Source organism: Hypanus sabinus, chromosome 26 (assembly GCF_030144855.1).
Source record: "Hypanus sabinus isolate sHypSab1 chromosome 26, sHypSab1.hap1, whole genome shotgun sequence".
Taxonomy (NCBI): Eukaryota; Metazoa; Chordata; class Chondrichthyes; order Myliobatiformes; family Dasyatidae; genus Hypanus; species Hypanus sabinus.
The window spans coordinates 33,747,966-33,773,577 of NC_082731.1; the positions used below are offsets into that span (position 1 = coordinate 33,747,966).

At 50.5% G+C, this 25,612-nt stretch overlaps 1 protein-coding gene across 1 annotated transcript in view; it reads right to left on the bottom strand.

The window, feature by feature from the left end:
* Positions 1–25,612, bottom strand: part of spred3 (sprouty related EVH1 domain containing 3) — a 115,494-nt gene that overhangs the window by 53,359 nt on the left and 36,523 nt on the right. The window contains exon 2 of the mRNA XM_059951314.1: positions 4,297–4,468. Coding sequence (XP_059807297.1) covers positions 4,297–4,468 — 172 coding nt within the window. The remainder of the gene's footprint in view (positions 1–4,296; positions 4,469–25,612) is intronic.

Sequence of the window (25,612 nt, forward strand, 5' to 3'; positions counted from 1 at the left end):
TGCGGCTAAGACTTTTGCACAGTAACGAAGGTTAGTAGGTGAATTGACCACACGTGTGTAACTGGGCAGCAAAGGCTTGTTAGGCCGCAAGGGCCTAACAAATATTGTGTCTCAAAGTAAATCAAATCAGAATAATAAGGCACTGGGTGGGGGGGGGGGGGGGGTCATCTTCTTACTCCAGTCAATGTTGTCCATTAAATATTGACCTGCAAGTGATGGCCACACCCCATGGCTGAATAAAATGAGGAAACGATTCCTCATCCATATCTTCCCCCTCCAGCCTGGCTCCGTCTCAGCTGAAGGTGGAAAGAGGCGACGGTCGCACACTCAAAGCTGAAGCTAGCCACCAACCATCCTCCCTGCAGCGCGTCCAGCCTCCTGCCCTGGAGGAGGCCGCGGCTGGCTGGACGAGGTGCACAGCTCCCGGTCCAGAGGGTACCATGCCAAGGGCAAAGGTCAGGAGGGCAGGAGAACACCCCCCCCCCGTTCTATCAGAGGGGCGAAACAGAGGCACTGACCTTTCTTGATTCCGCCACCCTTCCGGAAGGCGGAGGGGCTGTAGCATCAAGATAACCCCCCCCCCCCCCCCCACCCACACCCCCTGACCAGTCCTCAGAGCAGCTCCCTCTGAACCGGTGGATGTTGATGTGGGAGCTGAGGCACTCTCCGTCGGCTGCGCCGTGCCGGTCCTAGGCACAGCTCTCACCCCCGCCCGCACACAGGAAAGGCTAGCTGGCGAGGGAACTCCTGGCATGGAGATCCCGAGCCCTGGAAGCATCCGGGAATTCCGGAGAAGTCCAGAACCCCGGTACAAGCCTTCCCAATGTCAAGGATACCTTCAGGAGGCTGTGCCTGAAGAAACAGCAACCATTGAGGACAGCCACCATCTCTTCTCGTTACTGTCATGAAGGTGGAGGTAGAGGAGCTAAAGACAATCATTAGGAACAGCTTCTCCCCTTCCAACATCAAATAGCTGAACGGTCCATGAACACTACCTCACTATTCTTCTTAAACTATACACTTATTTTGTAATTTTTGGTAATTTTAATGTCTCTACACTGCACTACTATTGGAAACCACAAATTTCACATCATATATATCAGTGATAATGGGAAAGAGTAGGGGAATAAAGCGAAAGGAGCAAGTAATTACAAGTAGACTGAGAATTGGGCACAGCAACCTTAATGGTAGTCTGGCCATCATAAATAAACAGTCAACAGGTTTTTGCAATCTATGTCAGGAGACTGAAACAGTCGAGCATATCCTTATTTCATGCAGGAAGTTTGCACAGGAAGGACAACAAATGCTACAATTACGCAAGATAGGACTGGTAGAGAACAGTGTTAAAGGTTTATTGGAATGTGGGGAGAGTGATCAGGGCAGGAAATGGTTGTTTAGTTTAAGGACTGGAAAGATGACTTTAGGCAGTCGAGTGAATGGACAATGAGGGACGGTAAATCCTGAAGGTGGCAGTAATGCAACAGTGTGGATGCCAGCTGCCGTAAAAACTCAAGGGAGAAGAAGAAGAAATCGGTGATAATAAGCCCGATTCTGATTCCAACTGCCGAGGACTTCCTGGCAATGCTCCGGGTACCAGGAATGCCCAGGTATCCTTGGGAGCGTCCCAGGCAATCTGTGCGTACCACCTTACCCTATCCGTTGTCCTATCGAAATCCTCCACACCAGAGCTCGGCTGTAAGTTTGATCTGGGGAACGCTGAACCATCCCTTTCCTCAATCAGCCCCAGGAGCTCACCGCTCACCGCTCGTTCCCTGGAGTCAGCCAGAGTGACGAACTGCCCTCTGCTCCCCCACCCCTGCAGCCCACTTGCTCCTGCTGTTGCGAGAGGAGGGAGAGTTACTTAGAGGGGACTGCCAAGAGGGCGAGTATGCTTACAACATCTTCAGCCGAAAGACATCTGCTTGCATCATTAACTATTCTTCTCCCCTTCAGATGCTGCCCAGCCTGATAAGTGTTTCCGGTAGCATCTGGACTCTCTTTCAGCTTTGCGGCAGCTGCAGTATTGTACGAGGCGCAGCAAGGGGGTTCCTGTGATGCGGGAAGGCACAGGTCTATTGGGGTGGGGGCCGATGGCGGGGCAGCTGCGTGGCCTCGGTCGTAGTGAGGACTAGGCCTCACGCTGGGGGCTCGCCTGCTGCAGCCGTCCAGGAGGGGTGACGCTGGAGGTAGTGTGGTGCACGTCCATGCTGGACTGGAGGTCGGTCCTCTCCCGACAGTGCTGCTCTCCAGTGTTCGCTCGGTGGAGACAAGCCGGATTGCCTGCGCGTGTGCGTGCATGTAGCTGTGGACTGCTGACAAGTTGTTCTTGCCACTGCACCATCAGTTTAGAGGATATGTCACTCAGGGACTTGACTTGGACGTCTCCCCCCCCCCCATCCCTTCCCACCGATCCCCCTCCTGGCACTTATCCTTGTAAGCGGAGCAAGTGCTACACCTGCCCTTACACTTCCTCCCTCACCAACATTCAGGGCCCCAGACAGTCCTTCCAGGTGAGGCCACACTTCACCTGTGAGTCGGTGAGTGTGGTATACTGCGTCTGGTGCTCCCGGTGCGGCCTTTTATATATTGGCGGGACCTGATGCAGACTGAGAGACTGTTTCGCTGAACACCTACACTCTGTCCGCCAGAGAAAGCAGGATCTCCCAGTGGCCACACATTTTAATTCCACGTCCCATTCCCATTCTGATATGTCTATCCATGGCCTCCTCTACTGTCAAGGTGAAGACACACTCAGGTTGGAGAAAAAACACCTTATATACCGGCTGGGTATATACATCCCCCCCCACCAGCCCCACCATCGCATTGCCACTGCAATCGCGCATGAACCCGCCGGGGACCACTGAAACGTCCACACACGCTACAAGCTACTGCTCCGTGACTTGCCCAACCCTCAGAGCACAGGGGTGCTCCCCTTCTTACCCCATCCCTGACATATTTAGTTGTTTGTTTTTTTTCTCTCTCTCTGCCCATCACTCTGCCTGTTCGCCATCTCCCTCTGGTGCTCCCCCCCCCCCTCCTTTCTTTCTCCCCAGGCCTCCCGTCCCATGATCCTTCCCCTTCTCCAGCTCTATATCACTTTCGCCAATCACCTTTCCAGCTCTCAGTTTCATCCCACCCCCTCCGGTCTTCTCCTATCATTTCGCATTTCCCCCTCCTCCCCACTACTTTCAAATCTCTCACTATCTTTCCTTTCAGTTAGTCCTGATGAAGGGTCTCAGCCCGAAACGTTGACAGCGCTTCGCCCTATAGATGCTGCCTGGCCTGCTGCGTTCCACCAGCGTTTAGTGTGTGTTGTTACTTGGCTATACACATGTGTTTCATGTGACTGTATGTTTACTGCTATCCTACATGTGCTATACATGCCTTGTGCTGTGTATGACTGTTGGTTTTGTGCTTTGGACCTTGGTCCTGGAGGAACACTGTTTTGTCTGGCTGTATACATGGATGTTCAACTTCAACTTGAACGTGAGATTCTGCAGACGCTAGCAATCTTGAACAACCGACACAAAATGCTCAGGAGGAACTCAGCAGGTCAGGCAGAATCTAGGCAAGGAAATGTCGGAAAGGTCAACTGTTTTTTCCCCTCCGCGGATGCTGCCTGACCTGCTGGGTTCCTTCAGAGCTGTGTGTGAGTAGTCCACCTCGGGAACTCTGTGGCGGCCATGCCAACAATGGTTAACAACATCTCCTTCTGCCTGGTGCTCGCCAAATGCCCCTGTGCTCTGAGGGTTGGGCAAGTCACGGAGCAGTACCTTGTAGCGTGTGTGGACGTTTCAGTGGTCCCTGGCGGGTTCATGCGCGATTGCAGTGGCAATGCGATGGTGGGGCTGGGGGGGGGGGTGTATGGACCATGGGTGAATGATGCACTTGTTGGGTCTCGAAGTATCACCCACTGACCTTATCTGCCCTGCTAAGGTCCTGAAGCGGCTACGTGAATGCCGGGGGCACCCAGAGAGAGCCAGTGAGGTGGCCCTTTCCCCACAGAAGCTGAAATCTGACGTTCCCACCCCTCACCGCTGCCTCGGGCAACCTCCCAAGACAACTTCCACCAGCGACTGCTCCCCTTTTGAGAGGCAGAGGCGTGGCCTCGGCCAGTTGACCAATCGCAATGTGGCTTCCGCACGGGGCCGGCGCCGGCTTTGGCTTGCGATACGGGGAGGCCAACGGTCAGGCGTGTCTCGGGGTGGGACTGGCCAGAGTCCCCTGTCAAAGCCGGGACACTCGGGGGGGGGGGGTGGGGGCGAGGTCAGGGCCGCCCGCCGCGTGACCACTTACCGCCTGGTCACGGAGGCGCTCACCGCGGATCAGGAAGCCGCCCTGGCCACTGGCGTCCGACCTCACCGCCCGACCAATGGTGACGTGGCTGAGGCCTGCTCCACCCAGGGGCACCCATCCTCCGCTGGAGTCGTCACGGGTCATCACTACTGCTCGAACTCGGACCACGTAACTGCAGAGAAACACAGCGTCGTCAGAGAGAGCCCCCTGCCTGGAAAACCCTCCCGCAGGTTCATCAAATCATTAGGGGCACAGACATGCTGGGTGGCAAAGGGGAGTCTAAAACTAGAGGTGAAAGGCTACTTGAGGGGCAACATTTTGGATATGTGGAATGAGCTGCCAGAAGAATGGGTAAAGATGGCCACAGTTACAACGTTTAAAGGCCTTAAGAAAATACGACCACGAGGCATAAGAACAGAATAAGGCCGTTCGGCCCTCTGAATCACCACCATAACATCATGGCTGATAGATTTTTCCTTTCAAGCCGATTCTCCTGCCTTCTCACTGCAACCTTTGACACCCTTGCTAATGAAGAACCTATCAACCTCAGCTTTAGATAAGCCCACCCTCTGGCTATAGAAATTCCTCCTCAACTCAGTTCTAGAATTGGACAGGTACCACAGATATAGGGCGGAGGGTTGGAGATATGTCTCTACGGAAGGAGGTGTGAGGCGCTCCTTCCCTCCGCTAGCCCGCGGGTCACCCTTGGGTGAGGTGCAGCACCTGCTCAGCCCCCTGATCGGGAGCACATGAAGACATGGGAGCAGTTGGTGCCCATCACAAGTCCTGGTTACGTGACCACTGATGCCAGGCAGACAGTTGCTGAAGGGTATTGATAATGGCTGGGGTCACCCGGCTTGTAAAAGCGCTGCCCAGGAGAAGGCAATGGCAAACTGCTTGTGTAGAAAAGAAATTGCCAAGAACAATCTTGTTCATGAGACCATGATCATCTATTTCATACGACACGGCACATAATGATGATGATGATTATAATGACCATAGATAGAGAAGTTTAGATTGAGACAGATTGGGCGATTGAGACTAGCTCCGGAAGACACCATGGTCAGTATAGATTAGATGGGCTGAAGGGCTCGTTTCCATGCTGCACGACTCTATAACTACATGACCTCATGTACTCAAGTTTCTTTCTAAGAACATCAAAAATGTTTTTAGAGTCATAGAGAAGTACAGCATAGAAACAGGCCCTTTGGCCCATCTAGTCCATGCTGGAGCCATTTAAGCTGCCTACTCCCATCAACCTGCACCGGGGACTATAGCCCTCCATAGCCCTACCATCCATGTACCTGTTCAAACGTCTCTGAAATGTTGAAATCGAGCTGGCAGCTTGTCCCACACTCACCACCCTCTGAGTGAAGAAGCTTCCTCACACGTTTCCCTTAAACTTCTCACCTTTCACCCTTAACCCATGACCTCTGGTTGTAGTGCCACTCAACCTCAGTAGAAAAAGCATGCTTGTATTTAACTTATCTATACCCCTCATAATTTTACATACTGTTATCAAATCTCCCTTTGATCTTCTACGTTCTAAAGAATACAGTCCTAACCTACTCAGTCTTTCCGTATAACTCAGGTCTTCAAGACCCGGCAGCAATTGTTGATCAGTCTCCAAATGTTGAGTGGAGGCATTTAAAAGCAGTCGATGGATACTCTAGGGTAATGCTAGCGGTAGGATCAAGGTTCGATTCCAGCTGCTCCCGTAAGGAGTTTGCACGTCCTCTCTGGGACCATGTAGGTTTCCTTTGAGTGCTCGGGTTGCCTCCCACGTTCCAATGACGGACAAGTCAGGGTTAAGTCAAGCTACATTGGCACTGGAAAAGTGGGCTGCTCCCAGTACATCCTCGCTGATGTGATATGATGCAAATGGCGCGTTTCACTCTACGCTTCTGTGCGTACACGTGACAAATAAAACTACACTTTATCTTTAAAAAACTTCAAAGGCCTTTGGCCATGACAGCTTATCGGAAGGCAGTCAGGTTGACTGTGATTGGGTGGGAGAGGGGTTGGCATTCAATATATCCAGTACCACTCACAGCGCGCAATAAAACAAGATGGTCCCAGCCTTGTACAATAGGAGTGAGCGACGAGGAGGGCATTGGTCAAACAGGTAAGAAATCAGTGGGCCGAGCAGCATTTGCGGGAAGAAAGGCATCGCTGATGTTTCGAGAGGAAGCCCTGCCTCAGGACGTACAGCGCAACTTTTTGCTGCCCCAGCGCGTAGGTCGGATTAGGACGTGGGAAGACTGCGACGTTGGTGTAAGAGTTGTGGGTTGCACACACAGTAAGTGTGGAAGTGGTGGCGGGTGGGCAAGATCGGGGATGGAGGCCGGGATAAAGACGACAGAGGGGCAAGAAGAAGCTTCCAATGTCTGACAAACACGAGGAAATCTGCAGACGCTGGAAATTCAAGCAATGCACACAAAATGCTGGTGGAACACAGCAGGCCAGGCAGCATCTACAGGGAGAAGCGCTGTCGACGTTAACAACAACACACACAAAATGCTGGTGGAACGCAGCAGGCCAGGCAGCATCTACAGGGAGAAGCGCTGTCGACGTTAACAACAACACACACAAAATGCTGGTGGAACACAGCAGGCCAGGCAGCATCTATAGGGAGAAGCACTGTCGACGTTAACAACAACACACACAAAATGCTGGTGGAACGCAGCAGGCCAGGCAGCATCTACAGGGAGAAGCGCTGTCGACGTTAACAACAACACACACAAAATGCTGGTGGAACACAGCAGGCCAGGCAGCATCTATAGGGAGAAGCGCTGTCGACGTTAACAACAACACACACAAAATGCTGGTGGAACACAGCAGGCCAGGCAGCATCTACAGGGAGAAGCGCTGTCGACGTTAACAACAACACACACAAAATGCTGGTGGAACACAGCAGGCCAGGCAGCATCTATAGGGAGAAGCACTGTCGACGTTAACAACAACACACACAAAATGCTGGTGGAACACAGCAGGCCAGGCAGCATCTACAGGGAGAAGCGCTGTCGACGTTAACAACAACACACACAAAATGCTGGTGGAACACAGCAGGCCAGGCAGCATCTATAGGGAGAAGCACTGTCGACGTTAACAACAACACACACAAAATGCTGGTGGAACACAGCAGGCCAGGCAGCATCTACAGGGAGAAGCGCTGTCGACGTTAACAACAACACACACAAAATGCTGGTGGAACGCAGCAGGCCAGGCAGCATCTACAGGGAGAAGCGCTGTCGACGTTAACAACAACACACACAAAATGCTGGTGGAACACAGCAGGCCAGGCAGCATCTATAGGGAGAAGCACTGTCGACGTTAACAACAACACACACAAAATGCTGGTGGAACGCAGCGGGCCAGGCAGCATCTACAGGGAGAAGCGCTGTCGACGTTAACAACAACACACACAAAATGCTGGTGGAACACAGCAGGCCAGGCAGCATCTATAGGGAGAAGCGCTGTCGACGTTAACAACAACACACACAAAATGCTGGTGGAACACAGCAGGCCAGGCAGCATCTACAGGGAGAAGCGCTGTCGACGTTAACAACAACACACACAAAATGCTGGTGGAACACAGCAGGCCAGGCAGCATCTATAGGGAGAAGCACTGTCGACGTTAACAACAACACACACAAAATGCTGGTGGAACACAGCAGGCCAGGCAGCATCTACAGGGAGAAGCGCTGTCGACGTTAACAACAACACACACAAAATGCTGGTGGAACACAGCAGGCCAGGCAGCATCTATAGGGAGAAGCACTGTCGACGTTAACAACAACACACACAAAATGCTGGTGGAACACAGCAGGCCAGGCAGCATCTACAGGGAGAAGCGCTGTCGACGTTAACAACAACACACACAAAATGCTGGTGGAACACAGCAGGCCAGGCAGCATCTACAGGGAGAAGTGCTGTCGACGTTTTGGGCCGAGACCCTTCGTCAGGACTTTCAGTTTTAGTTTAGTTTCAGTTTTAACCCTTAACCCATGACCTCAGTGGAAAAAGGCCTGTTTGCATGTATGCTGTCTATACCCATCATAATTCTGTATACCTCTATCAAATCCCCCCTCAATCTTCTACACTCCAATGACGAAAGACCTAACCTGTTCAACCTTTCCCTATTACTTGAGTCCTAGCAACACCCTTGTGAATTGTCTCTGAACTCTTTTAATCTGTGGGTAGGTGACCAAATTTGCACACGATACTCCAAATTAGGCTTCACCAATGTCGTACACAATTTCGGCATAACATTCCACTCCTGCACTCGATTCATTGATTTATTGTCAGAGTGCCTGAAGTTTTCTTTACAACCCCATCTGCCTATGACGCCACTTTCAAGGAATTATGGATCTGTATCCCTAGATCCCTCTGTTCTACAGCGCTCGTCAGTGCCCTACCGCTCATCATGTACAACCTACTCTGACTGGGCCTCATGTCACGTTTATCTGCATTAAATTCCATCTTCCATTTTTCAGCCCGTTTCACCAAATGGTCCAGATTTCACTACAACTTTGATAGTTTTCCTCGCTGTCCACCCCCAATCTTAGTGTCATCCACAAATTTACTGATGCAGTTTACCACATTGTCATCCAGATCATTGATATAGATGACATACAGCGAACCCAGCACTGATCGCTGCGGCACACCAGCAGTCTGAGAAGCAACCATCTATTACCAATGCTCTGGCTTCTCCCACAAAGCAAATGTCTGATCCAATTTACTACCTCATCTTGAATGCCAAGCGACTGAAACTTCTTGACCAATCCCCCTGCGTCCCACCTTGTCAAAGGCCTTGCAGAAGTCCAAGTGGTTAACATCCACTGCCTTGCCTTCATTAACTTTCCTCGAAAAACTCTTTGGTTAGACATGGCCTATCATGAACACAAGTCAGATTGACTTTCCCTAATCAGTCTCTGTCGATCCGAATACTTATCTACCCCATCCCATAGAAACATAGAAAATAGGTGCAGGAGTAGGCCATTCGGCCCTTCGAGCCTGCACCGCCATTCAGCATGATCATGGCTGATCATCCAACTCAGAACCCTGTACCTGCTTCCTCTCCATACCCCCGATCCCTTTAGCCACAAGGGCCATATCTAACTTCCTCTTAAATATAGCCAATGAACTGGCCTCAACTGTTTCCTGTGGCAGAGAATTCCACAGATTCACCACTCTCTGTGTGAAGAAGTTTTTCCTCATCTCGGTCCTAAAAGGCTTCCCCTTTATCCTTAAACTGTGACCCCTCGTTCTGGACTTCCCCAACATCGGAAACAATCTTCCTGCATCTAGCCTGTCCAATCCCTTTAGAATTTTATACGTTTCAATAAGATCCCCCCCTCAATCTTCTAAATTCCAGACAGAAATCCCTTAGAATACTTTCCAGTAACTTACCCACTGCTGATATCAGGCTCACTGGCCCTATAATTTCCTGGCTTATTCTCAGAGCCTTTCTTAACCAGCAGAACAACATCAGTGACCCTCTAAATCTCCAGCACCTCAACCATGGCTAAAGACATTTTAATTATCTCTGCCAGAGCCCCTGAATATTCTACATTTGCCCCCCACAGGGTCCGAGGGAACACCTTGTCAGGACCTGGGGGTTTAGCCACCTGAATTTTCCTCAAGACAGCAAACACTCTGTCATCAAGTGCAAATTTAAAATCTCCTCCATCTCTTTTGGTTCCGGCATAGATGACCACTCTGATTTTCCAGAGGGCCGATTTTGTCCTTTGCTATCCTTTTGCTCTTAATATACCCGGAGAAGATCTTGGGATTCTCCTTCACCTCATCTGTCAGAGCAACCTCACATTGTCTTTTAGCCCTCCTGATCTTCTTCTTCAGTGCTTTCTTATGGGGGGGGGGAACATAGCCTCAACTCAGTGGAGTAAACTTAGGATGGAGATGAGGAGGAACTGCTTTTCCCAGAGGGTGGTGAATCTGTGGAATTCTCTGTCTAATGAAGCAGTGGAGGCTGCCTCAGTAAATATATTCAAGACAAGGTTGGATAGATTTTTGCATAGTAAGGGAATTAAGGGTTATGGGGAAAAGGCAGGTAGGCGGAGATGAGTCCATGGCCAGATCAGCCATGGTCTTATTGAATGTCGGAGCAGGCTCAGATGGCCTACTCTTCCTCCTATTTCTTATGTTCTTTGCATTTCTTGTACTCCTCAAGTATTTCATTTTCTCCTTCCTGCCTATACCGCTATGCCCCTCCTTCTTGTTCTTAACCAGGGCCCGATTATCTCTTGGATGTTGTTTGGAAATGTCTCTGGTCCTCATTCAAAGGCCTCTGATTGTGAGGCAACGATCGGGGAAGGGGCATTGGGATCTCACTCCTGAGGTCGGACCAGCTAGGCTGATTCTCTGTAAACGTGATGGGTTTTTGGGAAGGAGGTTGGATCCAGAAGCAATTATCCCTTGGTCTCACCTCCAGTTTACATGGATTAGTGTCAATATTGAGGAATGATCCTGGGAATGATAGGGGTGACGTATGAAGAGCTCTGGTCCTGCACTTGCTGGAGTTTTGAAGAATGGGGTGGGCGGGGGGGGGGGGGGGAGAAACTTATCAAAACCTATCAAATATTGAAAGGCCTAGATAGAGTGGCAGAGTTGATATTGATAGGATGATTCCTGTAATGGCAAGTCCAGGTCCAGAGGGACATCAATTTAAAACTGAGATGAGGAGAGATTTCTTTAACTAGAGGGTAGTGAATGTGTGGAATTCATTGCCACAGGTGCTCGAGGAGGCCAAGTCATTGAGAATATTTAAAGCTGAGGTTAGTCGGTCCTTGATTAGTCAGGGTGTCACAGCTTACGGCGAGAAGGCAAGAGGATGGGGTTGAGACAGATAATGGATCAGCCATGACGGAATGGTGGAGCAGGCCTTAATGGCAAATTCTGCTCCTATGTCTTGTAGTAAAGGGCACCAAAAATGGGGAAGATCCTTCAACAGGAGTAAGGTGAGGGTGGGAGATTGGGGGGGCACTGAAGAAAATAAATTAAATGGACAAAGAGGGGCCCTGAAATATCACTGGCACTTAAGATCAAGGAAAAGTCAAAGGCACTTTTTAAAATGTGGGGTAGCGTAGGGCCCTGTTTGGGACCTAACGGACAATCTGAGTGTAGAGGCAGAGAACAAGGCGAAGAATCAAAGCTCTTAATCAAGAGGAAAGAGACTGAGGTTGGAGGTTTCATCTGGGATGGTGAAATTCTGGAACACGCTAACATTCGAAAGGAGGAAGAGGGCATGAAGTGGGACAAGTCTCCTGTGCCCGACGGGCTGTAGGCTCTGGAAGGTAAGGGAAGAGGCCTATTGGCTGCCCGAGGAAGATCTTCGATCAGTGGACACAGGAAAGGTGCCAGACGACTGGAGACATCACCGAAGAGGAGGAGCAGGGAGAAGCCAGGTGATTGTAGACCAGAGAGTTTAATAAAATATCCTGAAGGATAGCAGTACTGTACACTTAAAAAGGGAAGGATAGATCAGGGACATTCAGCACAGATTTGTTGGTGGGAACTCCTGTCTGATGAAATTAATTGATTTTGTTTTTGACGAGGATACGATCGTACCATGGATCATAGTACAACATTTGACAAGGTCCCACATAGAAGCTTAGAGCCAGTGGGTAAAAGGGGACGGTCTATTGTGACCAGCTGTGTACCAGATGGGTTGGAGACCGGGAGCCTTGCTGTTCATCGCTTGTAATAACGTTTTACACCTGGACGCGTAACAGCTTGGCACGGCAACTGCTCCGCACGTGAGCACAAGGAACAGCAGAGAGTTGTGGACCCAGCTCAGCACATCACGGAAACCAGCCCTCCCGCTATGGACTCCGTCTACACTTCTCATTGTCTCAGTAAAGAAACTGGCATCATCAAAGACCCCTCGGCCGTTGGGCAGAAGATATGAAAGCCTAAAAGCATGTACCACCAGACTCAGGGACAGCTTCTACCCCGCTGTTATCAGACCCTTGAATGGACCTCTTGTACGATAAGATGGACTCTTGACCTCACAATCTACACCTTTGTGATCTTCCACTTTATCGTTTACCTGCTCTGCTCCTTCCCGGAAGCTTTTGCATTGTTATTGTTTTACCTTGTTCTACCTCAGAGCGCAGTGTAATGATTTGATCTGTATGTACAGCATGCAAGACAAACTTTCTCACCGTATCTCGGTAGAGGTGACAAGAATAAACTTAACTTAAACCTCTATCTGAATGTAGGAGGTATAATTAGTAAAGTTGTAGAAATGGGATTAGAATAGAAAGGTACTTGATGGTCAACATGGACTAGATGGGCAGAAGGGCCTATTTTGACCATTCAGCCCATCGTGTCTGCTCTGCCATTTTGTCATGGGTAATTTGCTTCCCTCTCAACCCAGTCTCCTGCCTTCTCCCTGTATCCCTTCATGCCCTGACTAATCAAGGATCTTTCTATCTCTGCTTTAAGCAGACCCAATGACGGCCTCCACAGCTGCCTGTGGCAATGAGTGCCACAGATTTACCTCTCACTGGCTGTAGATATTCCTTCTCATCCCATTCTGAGGCTGTGCACTCTTTTCCTAGACTCCCTCACCACAGGAAACATCCTCCCCTCACCTACTCTATCGAGGCCTTTCAGTTAGGCTTCAGTTAGGTCACCCCTCATTCTTCTGAATTCCAGAACCATCAGCTGCTCCCCATGTGACAAGCCTTTCAATCCTGGAATCATTTTCATGAACCTCCTTTGAACCCTCTCCAGTTTCAGCACATCTTTTCTTAGATAAGGGGCCCAAAACTACTCACAATCCTGCAAATGAGGCCTCACCAGTGCCTCTGATGCACCATCAATAACTCACACTGAGACGTAGGCGAGATATCGGCTTTTATTGACTGGAAGAAGGAACCAGGAGTGAGTGTCTATCATACAAGGTCCTGGAGACTGAGGCCGAGCGTCAGGCCGCAGGTCTCCTTTATACAGGGGCCTGTGGGAGGAGCCACAGGAGCAGTCAGCAGGGGCGTGTCCCGACAGGCACATAGTTCACCACATTCACCCCCCCTTCGTTTGAAAAAGTCCTCATGTAGCGAAGGTTCTTACAAGTCAAGCCGATCAGGCGGTCGAATCTGTCGCTGCGATCTACGTAGCACCGGCTGTGACCCCATAGGTGCCGGCAACATTGGCGATTGCACAGGGGACGGGGGTTGCGCGTGTTCTTGCCCACTAGGCGCCGGTGATCCCTCATGCATGTGCGAGGCGCCTGGTATAAACGCGTACGAAACGCCCGGTATACAAGTGTCGTGAGGAGTCTGTGTAGGGCCTGGTGCGTACGGTGTCACCTCTGGTGCAGGGTTCACAGTTACCGGAGAGCCTTCAGGGTAGTGGTCTGCTGCACCTGCGGGTGCCAGGTCGCGGACGGAGACCGTATCCTCCCGCCCATCAGGTAAGACCACGTAAGCATACTGGGGGTTCGCATGGAGAAGGTGAACCCTCTCCACCAGCGGGGAGTATTTATTGCTCCTCACATGTTTCCGGAGCAGCACTGGCCCCGGGGACGTCAGCCAAACTGGTAGGGTGGTCCCAGTGACAGACTTCCTGGGAAAAGAGAATAGGCGTTCGTGAGGGGTGGCATTGGTGGACGTACATAACAGAGAGCGGATAGAGTGCAGTGCCTCAGGGAGGACCTCCTGCCATCGAGAGACCGGCAACCCTTTGGACTTGAGGGCTAAAAGTGTGGCCTTCCACACTGTGGCATTCTCCCGCTCTACCTGGCCATTACCCCGGGGATTATAACTCGTGGTCTGACTGGTAGCAATGCCCCTAGCTAGCAAGTACTGGCGCAGCTCTTCACTCATAAAGGAGGACCCTCTATCACTGTGGATATAGCAGGGATACCCGAACAGAGTGAAGAGCTGGCGCAGGGCTTTTATGACGGACGTGGCAGTGGTGTCGGGGCAGGGGATGGCAAAGGGGAACCGTGAGAACTCGTCAATAACACTGAGAAAATAGACATTGCGGTCAGTGGAGGGAAGGGGGCCCTTAAAGTCAACACTCAGGCGTTCAAAAGGGCGGGTGGCCTTGACAAGTTGTGCCGTGTCAGGACAGTAGAAGTGCGGTTTGCACTCGGCACAAATTTGGCAGTCCCTGGTCATCGTCCTGATGTCCTCCAGGGAGTACGGCAGGTTCCGAGCTTTCACAAAATGGTAAAATCGGGTGACCCCCGGATGGCAAAGTTGTGCATGAAGGGCGTACAGCTGGTCGAGCTGTGTGCTAGCACATGTTCCCCGGGATAGGGCATCAGGGGGCTCATTGAGTCTGCCAGGCCGGTACAGGATATCATAGGTGTAGGTGGAGAGTTCTATCCTCCACCGCAAAATCTTATCATTTTTGATCTTGCCCCGCTGTTGGTTGCTGAACAGGAACGCAACCGAGCGCTGGTCGGTCAGCACAGTGAATCTTTTGCCAGCAAGATAGTGCCTCCAGTGCCTAACAGCCTCCACTATGGCCTGGGCTTCTTTCTCCACCGCGGAGTGCCGAATTTCAGAGCCTTGGAGGGTGCGAGAAAAGAATGCTACTGGTCTGCCTTCCTGATTAAGGGTAGCAGCCAGAGCGAAATCGGAGGCATCACACTCCACTTGGAAGGGAGCGGTCTCGTCCACTGCATGCATCGTAGCTTTGGCAATGTCCGCTTTAATGCAGTTGAAGGCCGCGCAGGCCTCAGCAGAGAGGGGAAACGAGGTAGACTTGACCAGGGGGCGAGCCTTGTCTGCGTAATGGGGGACCCATTGGGCGTAATAGGAAAAAAACCCCAGGCACCGTCTGAGGGCCTTGAGAGTGGTGGGAAGAGGGAGCTCTAACAGGGGGCGCATACGTTCGGGGTCAGGCCCAATAACCCCGTTTTCCACGACATACCCAAGTATTGCAAGGCGGGTGGTACCAAAAACACACTTGTCCCTGTTATAAGTAAGGTTCAGAGCTGCGGCCACTTGGAGAAACCGTTGGAGGTTGGCGTCGTGATCTGGCCTGTCATGACCACAGATGGTGATGTTATCCAGATAGGGAAATGTGGCCTGCAGTTGGTACTGGTCCACCATCCGGTCCATTTCCCTCTGGAAGACAGAGACACCATTCGTGACACCGAAAGGGACGCGCAGGAAGTGATAGAGCCGGCCGCCCGCCTCGAAGGCGGTGTAGGGGCGGTCCTCTGGGCAGATGGGGAGCTGGTGATAAGCGGATTTCAGATCTATTGTCGAGAACACCTTATACTGAGCAATCTGGTTGACCATATCCGCGATGCGGGGTAGGGGGTATGCGTCAAGCTGCGTAAACCTATTGATGGTTTGACTATAGTCCACCACCATCCTATTTTTCTGCCCAGTCCGAACAACAACCACCTGGGCCCTCCAAGGGCTTGTGCTCGGCTCAATGATCCCCTCCCTGAGCAGCCGCTGCACCTCCGACCGAATGAAGGCCCGGTCCCCCGCGCTGTACCTCCTGCTTCTGGTTGCCACAGGTTTACAGTCGGGGGTCAGGTTGGCGAACAGCGGTGGGGGAGGGATCTTGAGAGTGGAGAGGCTGCAAGTGTCGGTAGCGCAGCTGTTGGCCTGGTTCTGGATGGGATGTGTGTGTCCGTGTGTGTGTGTGGTCAGTAGCGGGGTATGTGAAGAAGTCCCACAAAACTGAGGATTCTTGACAGTGAGTGGTGGGAGGGGCCCGTCGTATACCATAGTCACACTTTCGAGATGGCTCTGGAAGTCCAGCCCCAATAGCACAGGTGCACACAGATTAGGCATGACCAGCAGTTCAAAGTCCCGATATACTGTGCCTTGCACCACCAAAGTCGCTACACAACCCGCCCGGATGTCTGCGGACTGCGACCCAGAGGCCAAATGGAACCTCCGACTGACCGGCCGCGTTGCAAGTCCGCAGCGTTGCACTGTGTCCGGGTGAATAAAACTCCCAGTGCTGCCCGTGTCAAACAGACATCCAGTCCAATGCCCCTCCACCTGGATGTCCATCATGGACCTTGCAAGCTGGTGAGGGGCGCTTTGGTCGAGAGTCACAGTGGCCAGAGTTGGATCGCCGTCGGGGTACCCGGTCAGCATCCGAGGGTCGGGGGCGGGGCGTGCTGACGTCGACAAAGATGGCCGCCCATCAGTTGGATCGCCGTCGGGGTACCCGGTCAGCATCGGAGGGTCGGGGGCGGGGCATGCTGACGTCGACAAAGATGGCCGCTCACATCCGGGGTACCCGGTCAGCATCCGAGGGTCGGGGGCGGGGCGTGCTGACGTCGACAAAGATGGCCGCCCACATCCCGGCATGCAAGATGGCGGCCCCCACGTTTCACCCGCAGCGCTGCACTCCGCTCGAGGTTGAGACTTACAGACCTTGGCGAAGTGGCCCCGCTTTCCGCAGCTGGAGCAGGTCGCTTCTCGCGCTGGACAGCATTGTCGAGGATGTTTCTTTTGGCCACAGAAATAACAAAGCACGAGTTTCTTACGGGCCACAGCCGTGGTCTGGGTCGGGGAGCTCGTGGAATGGCGACTGGCGGCGGCGTTGGCGAATTCGCTCCCGGGAGCCGGCGGTGGCGGGGTCTGAGGCGTCCACGAAACCGGCGGGGAATCGCGCGACTGGACAGCGTCGGCGTTATGCCGCGCAGCTTCTAGAGCGTTGGCCTTCTCTATCGCCGAGCTTAAGGTAAGATCCGAGTTCTCCAGCAGCCGCTGGCGCATGTACACTGACCTCAGTCCCGTCACAAAGGCGTCTCGCACCAGCAGCTCCGCATGCTGTTCTGCCGTGAGCGTCTTGCAGTCACAAGCTCGGACGAGTGTCTGTAGTGCTCGGAGAAACTCAGCGCACGATTCGCCAGGCCGCTGTTGCCGGGTAGCTAAGCGATGTCTTGCGTAGACGGTGTTCACCGGCCGCAGGTACTGTCGTTTGAGGGCGTCCAGTGCCCCTTCGTAGGTCGGCAGGTCCCGGATAAAGGAGTAAACTTTGGGGGTGACCCTCGAGAGTAGGATTCTGTGCATAACGGCGGGTTCAGTCGCACGAAGCTCCGCCAAGTACGATTGGAAGCATGCAAGCCAGTGTTCAAAAGCGAGAGCTGCGTCAGGGTCTTGAGGGTCCAAATCCAACCGGTCCGGACGCAAAACGGGTTCCATGTTTTAAAACTTCCAGTCAATAAAATTGATGCACCATCAATAACTCACACTGAGACGTAGGCGAGATATCGGCTTTTATTGACTGGAAGAAGGAACCAGGAGTGAGTGTCTATCATACAAGGTCCTGGAGACTGAGGCCGAGCGTCAGGCCGCAGGTCTCCTTTATACAGGGGCCTGTGGGAGGAGCCACAGGAGCAGTCAGCAGGGGCGTGTCCCGACAGGCACATAGTTCACCACAGCCTCATAAAGTCTCAACATTATAGTCTTGCTTTTATATTCTAGTCCTCTTGAAATGAATGTTAACATTCCATTTGCCTTCCTCACCACCAATGAAATCGACCTTCAAATTAACCCTTAGGGAATCCTGCACGAGGACTCCCAAGTCCCTTTGCTCCTCGGATTTTTGAATTTTCTCTTTACCATTTCCGTGCTCCGTGCCGGCACGAGTCCATTAGAATGACTGGCAACCTCACTGAAGTGTACAAAGTTCTCGGAGTCCTCGACAAAACAAACTCAGTTACTGAGTGAAATCAAGATCTAGCTTGGCCAACAGGAGCACAGTGTGCCTCAGAGCCCAATCGACCTATTGCCCCAGCCACAGAATGATACGCCGTTGTTTTAAGAGACTAGTTTGATCCAGAACTGATCGCGTGTCAGAGAAGGAGAATCCTCTCACCCCGCGTCAGGGAATGGGATGGATATCAGAGGAAAAGCAGGCTGCTGGCCTCTGGGGGAATAGGGAAATGGGACTGATAGGGGTCTGCCAAAGTTCGAATTAAATTTATTATCAAGGTACATACGCGTCACCACATACAACCCCGAGAATCTTTCTTTTTGTGGACATACCCAGTAAATCTAAGAGACACAGGACTCTCTGTTATGAAAGACCCCACCCAAAAGGTCAGACAAGCAACCAAAGGGCAAAAGACCAAATTGTGAATACAAAAGAGAATAAAAGAAATAATAATAATAAATAAATAAGCAATTAATATCGAGAGCATGAGGTGAAGAGTCCTCAGAACCGAGTCCATAGATTGTGGGAACAGTTCAGTGATGGGGGACGGGGGGGGCAGTGAAGTTCACTGAAGTTATCCTCACTGGCTTAGGAGCCTGATGGATGAGGGGTAATAACTATCCCTGAATCTGGTGGTGAGAGTTCGGAGGCTCCTGTACCTTCTTCCTAATGGCAGTAGTGAGAGGAGAGCATGACCAGGATGGTGGGGCTCCTTCACGCTGGATGCTGTTTTCCTGCGACAACGATCCGTATAAAGTGCTAAATGGTGGGGAGGGCCCATGATGGACTGGGCCGTATCCACTACCTTTTTGTAGGATTTGCCATTCGAGGATATTGGTGTTTCCATACCAGGCTGTGATGCAGCCAGTCAATATCCTCTCCACTACACGTCCATAGAGGTTTGCCGAAGTGTTAGATGCCATGCCAAATCTTTGAAAACTCTCCACCACACATCTTTAGAGTTTTGTCAAAGTTTTAGATGTCAAGCCAAGTCTAGAGTTGCTGCGTGCTTTCTCACAACTGTGCTTTCATGCTGGGCCCAGGATAGATCCTCAGAAATTATAGCAGTGAGGAATTTAAAGTTCTGAAACTCAGTCATGAATTACGGACCACTTCTCCAAGTGTCAAAGAGATACTCGATCCAATCCTGGGTCCAAGCAACGTGAGAATATCTGATCATAGTGTAGGTAGAATAAATAGAAATATGTCCCTCAGATTCACCAAACACCCTTCATACAATATAATTTAATTTTACTATATATAGATCTCACAAGTCGTCTCTCACTCTCTTTTATTCCAAAGAAAACCAATACACTTATCCAATTACCTGAAGCTATAACTCAATCGCACGTCCCAGCACTGGGTCGCTAACCCTGCAGGTGACCCCCTGCTTCGCGACGTTTACACTCTCCGCGGAACTGAGGCCGCGGCTGTGTCCTGCTCCAGGCTTCGCGACAATGAACTAAGGCTGAGGCTGCGGGCCTACTGCAGCTGCTCCGGGCTTCGTGTCTATGTACTCACTTGTGATCTGAAAGCTGCTGGCTTTTATTATTCGCACGATTTACATTTCTTTTTTCCTTCGTGCTTGAACATAGAACATAGAATAGTACAGCACATTACAGGCCCTTTGGCCCACAATGTTGTGCCGACCCTCAAACCCTGCCTCCCATATAACCCCTCACCTTAAATTCCTCCATATACCTGTCTAGTAGTCTCTTAAACTTCACTAGTGTATCTGCCTCCACCACTGACTCAGGCAGTGCATTCCAAGCACCAACCACTCTCTGAGTAAAAAACCTTCCTCTAATATCCCCCTTGAACTTCCCTCCCCTTACCTTAAAGCCATGTCCTCTTGTATTGAGCAGTGGTGCCCTGAGGAAGAGGTGCTGGCTGTCCACTCTGTCTATTCCCCTTAATGTCTTGTACACCTCTATCATGTCTCCTCTCATCCTCCTTCTCTCCAAAGAGTAAAGCCCTAGCTCCCTTAATCTCTGATCATAATCCATACTCTCTAAACCAGGCAACATCCTGGTAAATCTCCTCTGTACCCTTTCCAATGCTTCCACATTCTTCCGATAGTGAGGCGACCAGAACTGGACACAGTTGGGCGTTGGCCCTTTTTAAAAAAAATTGAGTTCTTCGGGTTTCTTGCTGCCTGCGAGCAGACAAATCTCAAGGTTGCATGATGTATACATACTTTGGTAATAAATGTACTGTGACCTTTGCACTGTGTAAAAGGTTTGAAGGTTCCCGTCCACATAACCCTCTCATGCAGTGAAATCCACACCCCACTATCGCTGGGAAGAACAGTTCCCCTCAGTTCCCTCATATACTCTACCGATTACTTTAAATCTCCGCCGTTTGGTTTCTGACCTCTCTGCTGTGGGAAGTAGACCTTTTCTGGTTAAGTGTCTGAATATTTGATGTACCTCTTATAAGTCTCACATAATGGAGAGTGGAGCACGAAGCGCAGAAACAAATATCACTGTGACAATTGTACACTCTAGTATCAATCGTTTGGTGACTAAAGTATTTGTATTTATAATAGAAGCAACAGAAGGTTCATATCTTCTTTCCAACGAAAACCACTGGACTCATCCAATCTTTCCTTAAGATACATTTTTCCAGGGAAAATGCCCCTTCTCCAGTGCAATCACACCTTCCCTGTACTGTGGAGACCAGAACTACACTTAGCTCTTGAGCTGTGGTCAGGTGAATGCTGGACATAGTTCCTGCTTTTGGATTCCATGCCTTGAGTGGTGAAGGCAAGCAACTTGTCTAACTTCTCAGCCAACCTCCAGATGTCTCCGGCTACACTTACAGGGTGGACAGGCACCCTTTGTTTCTTTAAAGATAAAAAAAAAGACTTGTCATAGGTATATCAGAGCATTGAAACGTTCAGTGAAATGGGTCGTTTGCGTCAAAACAACGAGGATTGTGCTGGGGGCAGCTCGCAAGCGTAGCCACACTTCTGTTGCCAGCACAGCAGGCCCGTGACTCACGAACTCTAGCCGTAGTTCTTTGGAATGTGGGGGGGAAACCCATGCTACCATGAGGGGAACGTACAAACTCCTTACAGGCAACGGTAGGAATTGTTGTTTGGTTTGGGGTTGAGGATGGTGGGGTGGGGGGGGGGGGGGCTACTGCACGGGACCGAAGTAAGCCACATCAAACTTAGTCAGCTCCATCACGGACACTAGCCTCCATAGTATTCAAGACATCTTCAAGGAGCAATGCCTCAAAAAGGCAGCGTCCATTATTATAGACCACCAGCACCCAGGACATGCCCTCTTCTCATTGCTACCATCAGGGAGGAGGTACAGAAGCCTGAAGGCACACACTCAGCGATTCAGGAACAGCTTCTTGCTCTCTGCCATCCGATTCCTAAATGGACATTGAACCTATGAACACTACTTTTTACTTCCTATTTTGTTTACACTAGTTTATTTACCGTAATTTAGTTTTTATCTCTCTATCATAATGTACTGCAATGGCTGCCGCCGCAAAGTTTACACATTTCACGACATAAGCCGATGACATTAAACCTGATTCTGATCTGCGCTGACCGTGCCGCGGTCTCCATCTCCCATTAGTCCCGCGCCCCACTGCCCATCTTCACCTTTTGTGGCCTAGGTACAATTGTCACGCTCCCGTGAAACGGGTGGACAATCCGCAAAGATCCTTGCAGCTTGTGATAACCCTGTCGGTTCACCCACTGTCAACCCTCTGTGAGAAACCCAAAATTGCTGGAGGAACTCCGCGCCGACGGAGGGAAATGAAAAAGGAGAGGAGCACAAAGCCGACTTTTTTAGGCCAAGACCCTTCATCAGGACTGGAAAGGAAGGGGGCAGAAGCCAGCTCCTGCAGCATTTTGTGTGCATTGCTCAAGATTTCCAGCATCTGCAGGATCTCTTTTGTCACCAGTTACATACAGTCATGAGTACTACAGTACAGAAGCAAGCCCTTCGGCCCATCTACTCTGCGCCAAACTATTAATCTGCTTAGTCCCATCGTGGGATGCGGGGTGGAGATACATCTCTGCCAAAGGAGGCGTAAGGCGCTTTTTCCCTCCGCCAGCCTGCAGGTCACTCTTGGGCGAGGTGTAGTGCCTGCTTAGCCCCCTGATCAGGGTCATGTGAAACCATGGGGGCAGGTGGTGGATGGTCGTATGAGCAGCCGGTGCAGATCACAAATCCTGGCTATGCGACCACTGACATCAGGCAGACAGTCTCTGAAGGGTATTGATAATGGCTGGGGTCACCCGTCCTGTAAAGACACTGCCCAGAAGAAGGCAATGGCAAACCAGTTCTGTAGAAAAACTTTGCCAAGGACAACCATGATCACGAGGCCCTGATCACTCGCGTCTTAAGACACGGCACACGATGATGATAATGAGTCCCATTGTTCTACACCTGGCTTCCATATCCCTCCTGTCCCTCTACCTCTCCAATTTTTCTAAATGTTGAAATTGAACCTGCATCCACCACTTGTGCTGGCCAACTGTTCTCCATTCTCACCACTCCCTGAGTGGAGAAGTTCCCCTTCATGTTCCCATTAAACATTTCACCTTTCACCCTTAACCCATGACCTCTAGTCTCACCCAATCTCAATGGAAAAAAGCCAACCCCAGTTTTTATTCTCCCCACATTCCCACCAACTGTTGAGGAAAACACAGTTGGCTATTTGACGCGCAGACTGACACGCGACACAGTCACAGCACACTCAAACTCCACGCAGACAGCGTCAGAGGTCAGGATTGAACCTCATGTCTCTGGCACTGTGAGGCAGCAGCACTACCCGCTGAGCTACAGTGCCACCTGTTAACGTGGTCGCTCTGAAGCATGGCTTCTCCTGTCAGAACAGTCCTCATTCCCACAGTACTCCCTTACTACTAAGTCTTTTCATCCAGGAAGTCAGCACACAGTCGGCTGAGCTCTCTCTATTCTGCCACTGCCTGGAAGTACTCCCCTGGAAATTCTCCCCGTGACCGCGTGGTTTTCCTCCAGGAGCTCCGGTTTCCTCCCACAGTCCAGGAACGTAGGTTAATTGATCATTGTAAATTGTCCTGTGATTAGGCTAGGGTTAAATCGGGGGATTGCTGGTCGGCATGGCTCAAAGGGCTGGAAAGGCCTATTCCAGGCTGTATCTCAATAAAATCCTACTTGAATCATCGAAGCATAACAGCCCAAAGTAAATTTCAAAGTACCCCGAGATTCATTTCCTCGTTGGCTTTCAGAACAGTATAAATACAATAGAGTCAACGAGAAACTAGCACAAGCAAAAACAGACAAACAACCAACGTGCGAAAGAAGACAAGCTGTGTAAATCCAGAAAGACATATAATATCAATAATAAGCAATAAATAATACAGAACATGAGCCGCAGGGGGCTTGAAAATGAATCGATAGTTTGTGGAATCAGTTCAGAGTTGAGTGAAGTTATCCATACTGGTTAAGAAGCCAGATGGTTGAAGTTGTTCCAGGACCTAGCTGTATGGGACCTAACGGTCCTGAGAAGATATCATGGCCTGAATGGTGGTGGTGGTGGTGGGGGAGGTCGTTGATGTTGGACGCTACTTTCCCGTGGCACTGCTCCTAGTAGATGTGCTAAGGGCCTGCTCCGGATTAACGACTGGGCTAGTATGGATGGGACGATGGTCAGCGCCAGGTCTGTTTCAGTGCTGACCCATTCTCGGGCTCTAAAACTCAGCGGTACGCCAAACGGTGGGCAAGAAGCCTCGTCCGGATGTGCAGGCCTTTCACTCCCAAGCTGCCAGAAGCCTTTGTTGGCCCAAGCAACCTTGAAGCCTTGCAAGATAGAAAAGAAAGTTCTGGACCACGAGAGGGAGCCGAGTTTTAGATTGGGCTCTGTCTAATGTTTACCCACCGGAAACAGAAACCAATGGAAAAGATTGCTGAATGGAGGGAAAAGCGGGGCCAATCTGGTTGCTATGTGCAGTGAGATAGTAACCGTGTGCAGAAGGTTTATGTTTGTACCGTTGCTAGACTGAAGCGGCAAGAACAGCTCCCACAGTCACAGAGCGCAGGAGTTCAGTCACTGATTAGCTCAGAGACGCCATGCGGTTGCTCTGTCACTGATCAGTCACTGATTAGCTCAGAGACGCCATGCGGTTGCTCTGAAAACAGGAATAAAAGACCAAAATTCCCTCCGTAGTCTGACCAGGCATCAAATGATCAAAGTAACTGGATTCAACTTGCCTGCAGGAGGCAAGTACAGAAATTGCTGGGGCCCTAACAGAAATATTTAAATCAACCCCAGCAACAGATGAGGTACCAGAGGATTGGAGGGCAGCCAATGTTGTTCTGCTGTTTAACCAAGGCTCTAAAACTAAACCAGGAAATTATAGGCCCGTGAGCCTGACATCAGTTGTGGGAGAGGCATTTTAAATATTTGAATAGACATGAGCTAATTAGGGATAGCCAGCATGGCTTCATATATTGGAGGTCATGTCTACCCAGTCTTTTTGAGTTTTTTGATGAAATCTGTCTGATCTCCTGGCTGAAATCATGGCTGATTTAATTTTCCTCTCAACCCCAGTCTCCTGCCTTCTCCCCGTATCCTTTCACACCCTGACCAATGAACCTCTGCCTTAAATATACATAAAGACTTGGCCTCCACAGCTGCCTGTGGCAAAGGATTCCACAGATCCCCCCAGTCACTGGCTGAAGAAATACCTCCTCATCTGCATTCTAAAAGGACGGCCCTCTATTCTGAAGCTGTGTCTTAGACTCTCCCACCACGGGAAACATCCTCTCCACATCCACTCTATCGAGGCCATTTGATAGGTTTCAATGAGGTCACCCGTCATTCTTCAGAATTCCAGTGAATACAGGCCCAGAGCCAACAGATGCTCTTCATATGACAAGCCATTCAAACCTGAAATCATTCCTGTGAATCTCCTTTGAACCCTCTCCGGTTTCAGCACATCCTTTCTTAGATAAGGGGCCCAAAACTGTCCACAATACTCCAAGTGCAGCCTCTCTTGTAATTTATAAAGTTTCAACATTACATCCTTGCTTTTATATTCTAGTCCTCTTAAAAATGAATGCACTTGCCTTCCTCGCCTCAGACTTAACCTGCAAATTAACCATAAGGGAACCCTGCACAAGGTCTCCCAAATCCCTTGCACCTCAGTTTTTTGTATTTTCTCTCTATTTATAAAATAGTCGACCCTTTCATTTCTTCTGCCGAAGTGCATGACCATACACTTCCCGACACTGTATTCCATCTGCCATTTCTTTGCCCATTCTCCTAGTCTGTCCATCCTTCTGTAGCCTCTCTGCTTCCTCAAGACTACCTGCCCCTCCACCCATCTTCATACAGGCTGCAAACTTTGCAACAAAGCCATCAATTCCATCATCCAAATCACTGACAAATAATTTAAAAAGAATCGGTCCCAACACAGACCCTTGTGGAACCGACAGCCAGCCAGAAAAGGCTCCTTTTATTCCCACTCTTTGCCTCCTGCCAATCAGCCACTGCGTTATCCATGCTAGAATCTTTCCTGTAATACCATGATCTTGTAGCTTGTTAAGCAGCCTCATGTGTGGCACTTTGTCAAAGGCCTTCCGAAAATCCAAATACAGAAAATCAACCCATTCTCCATTGTCTATCCTGCTTTCTA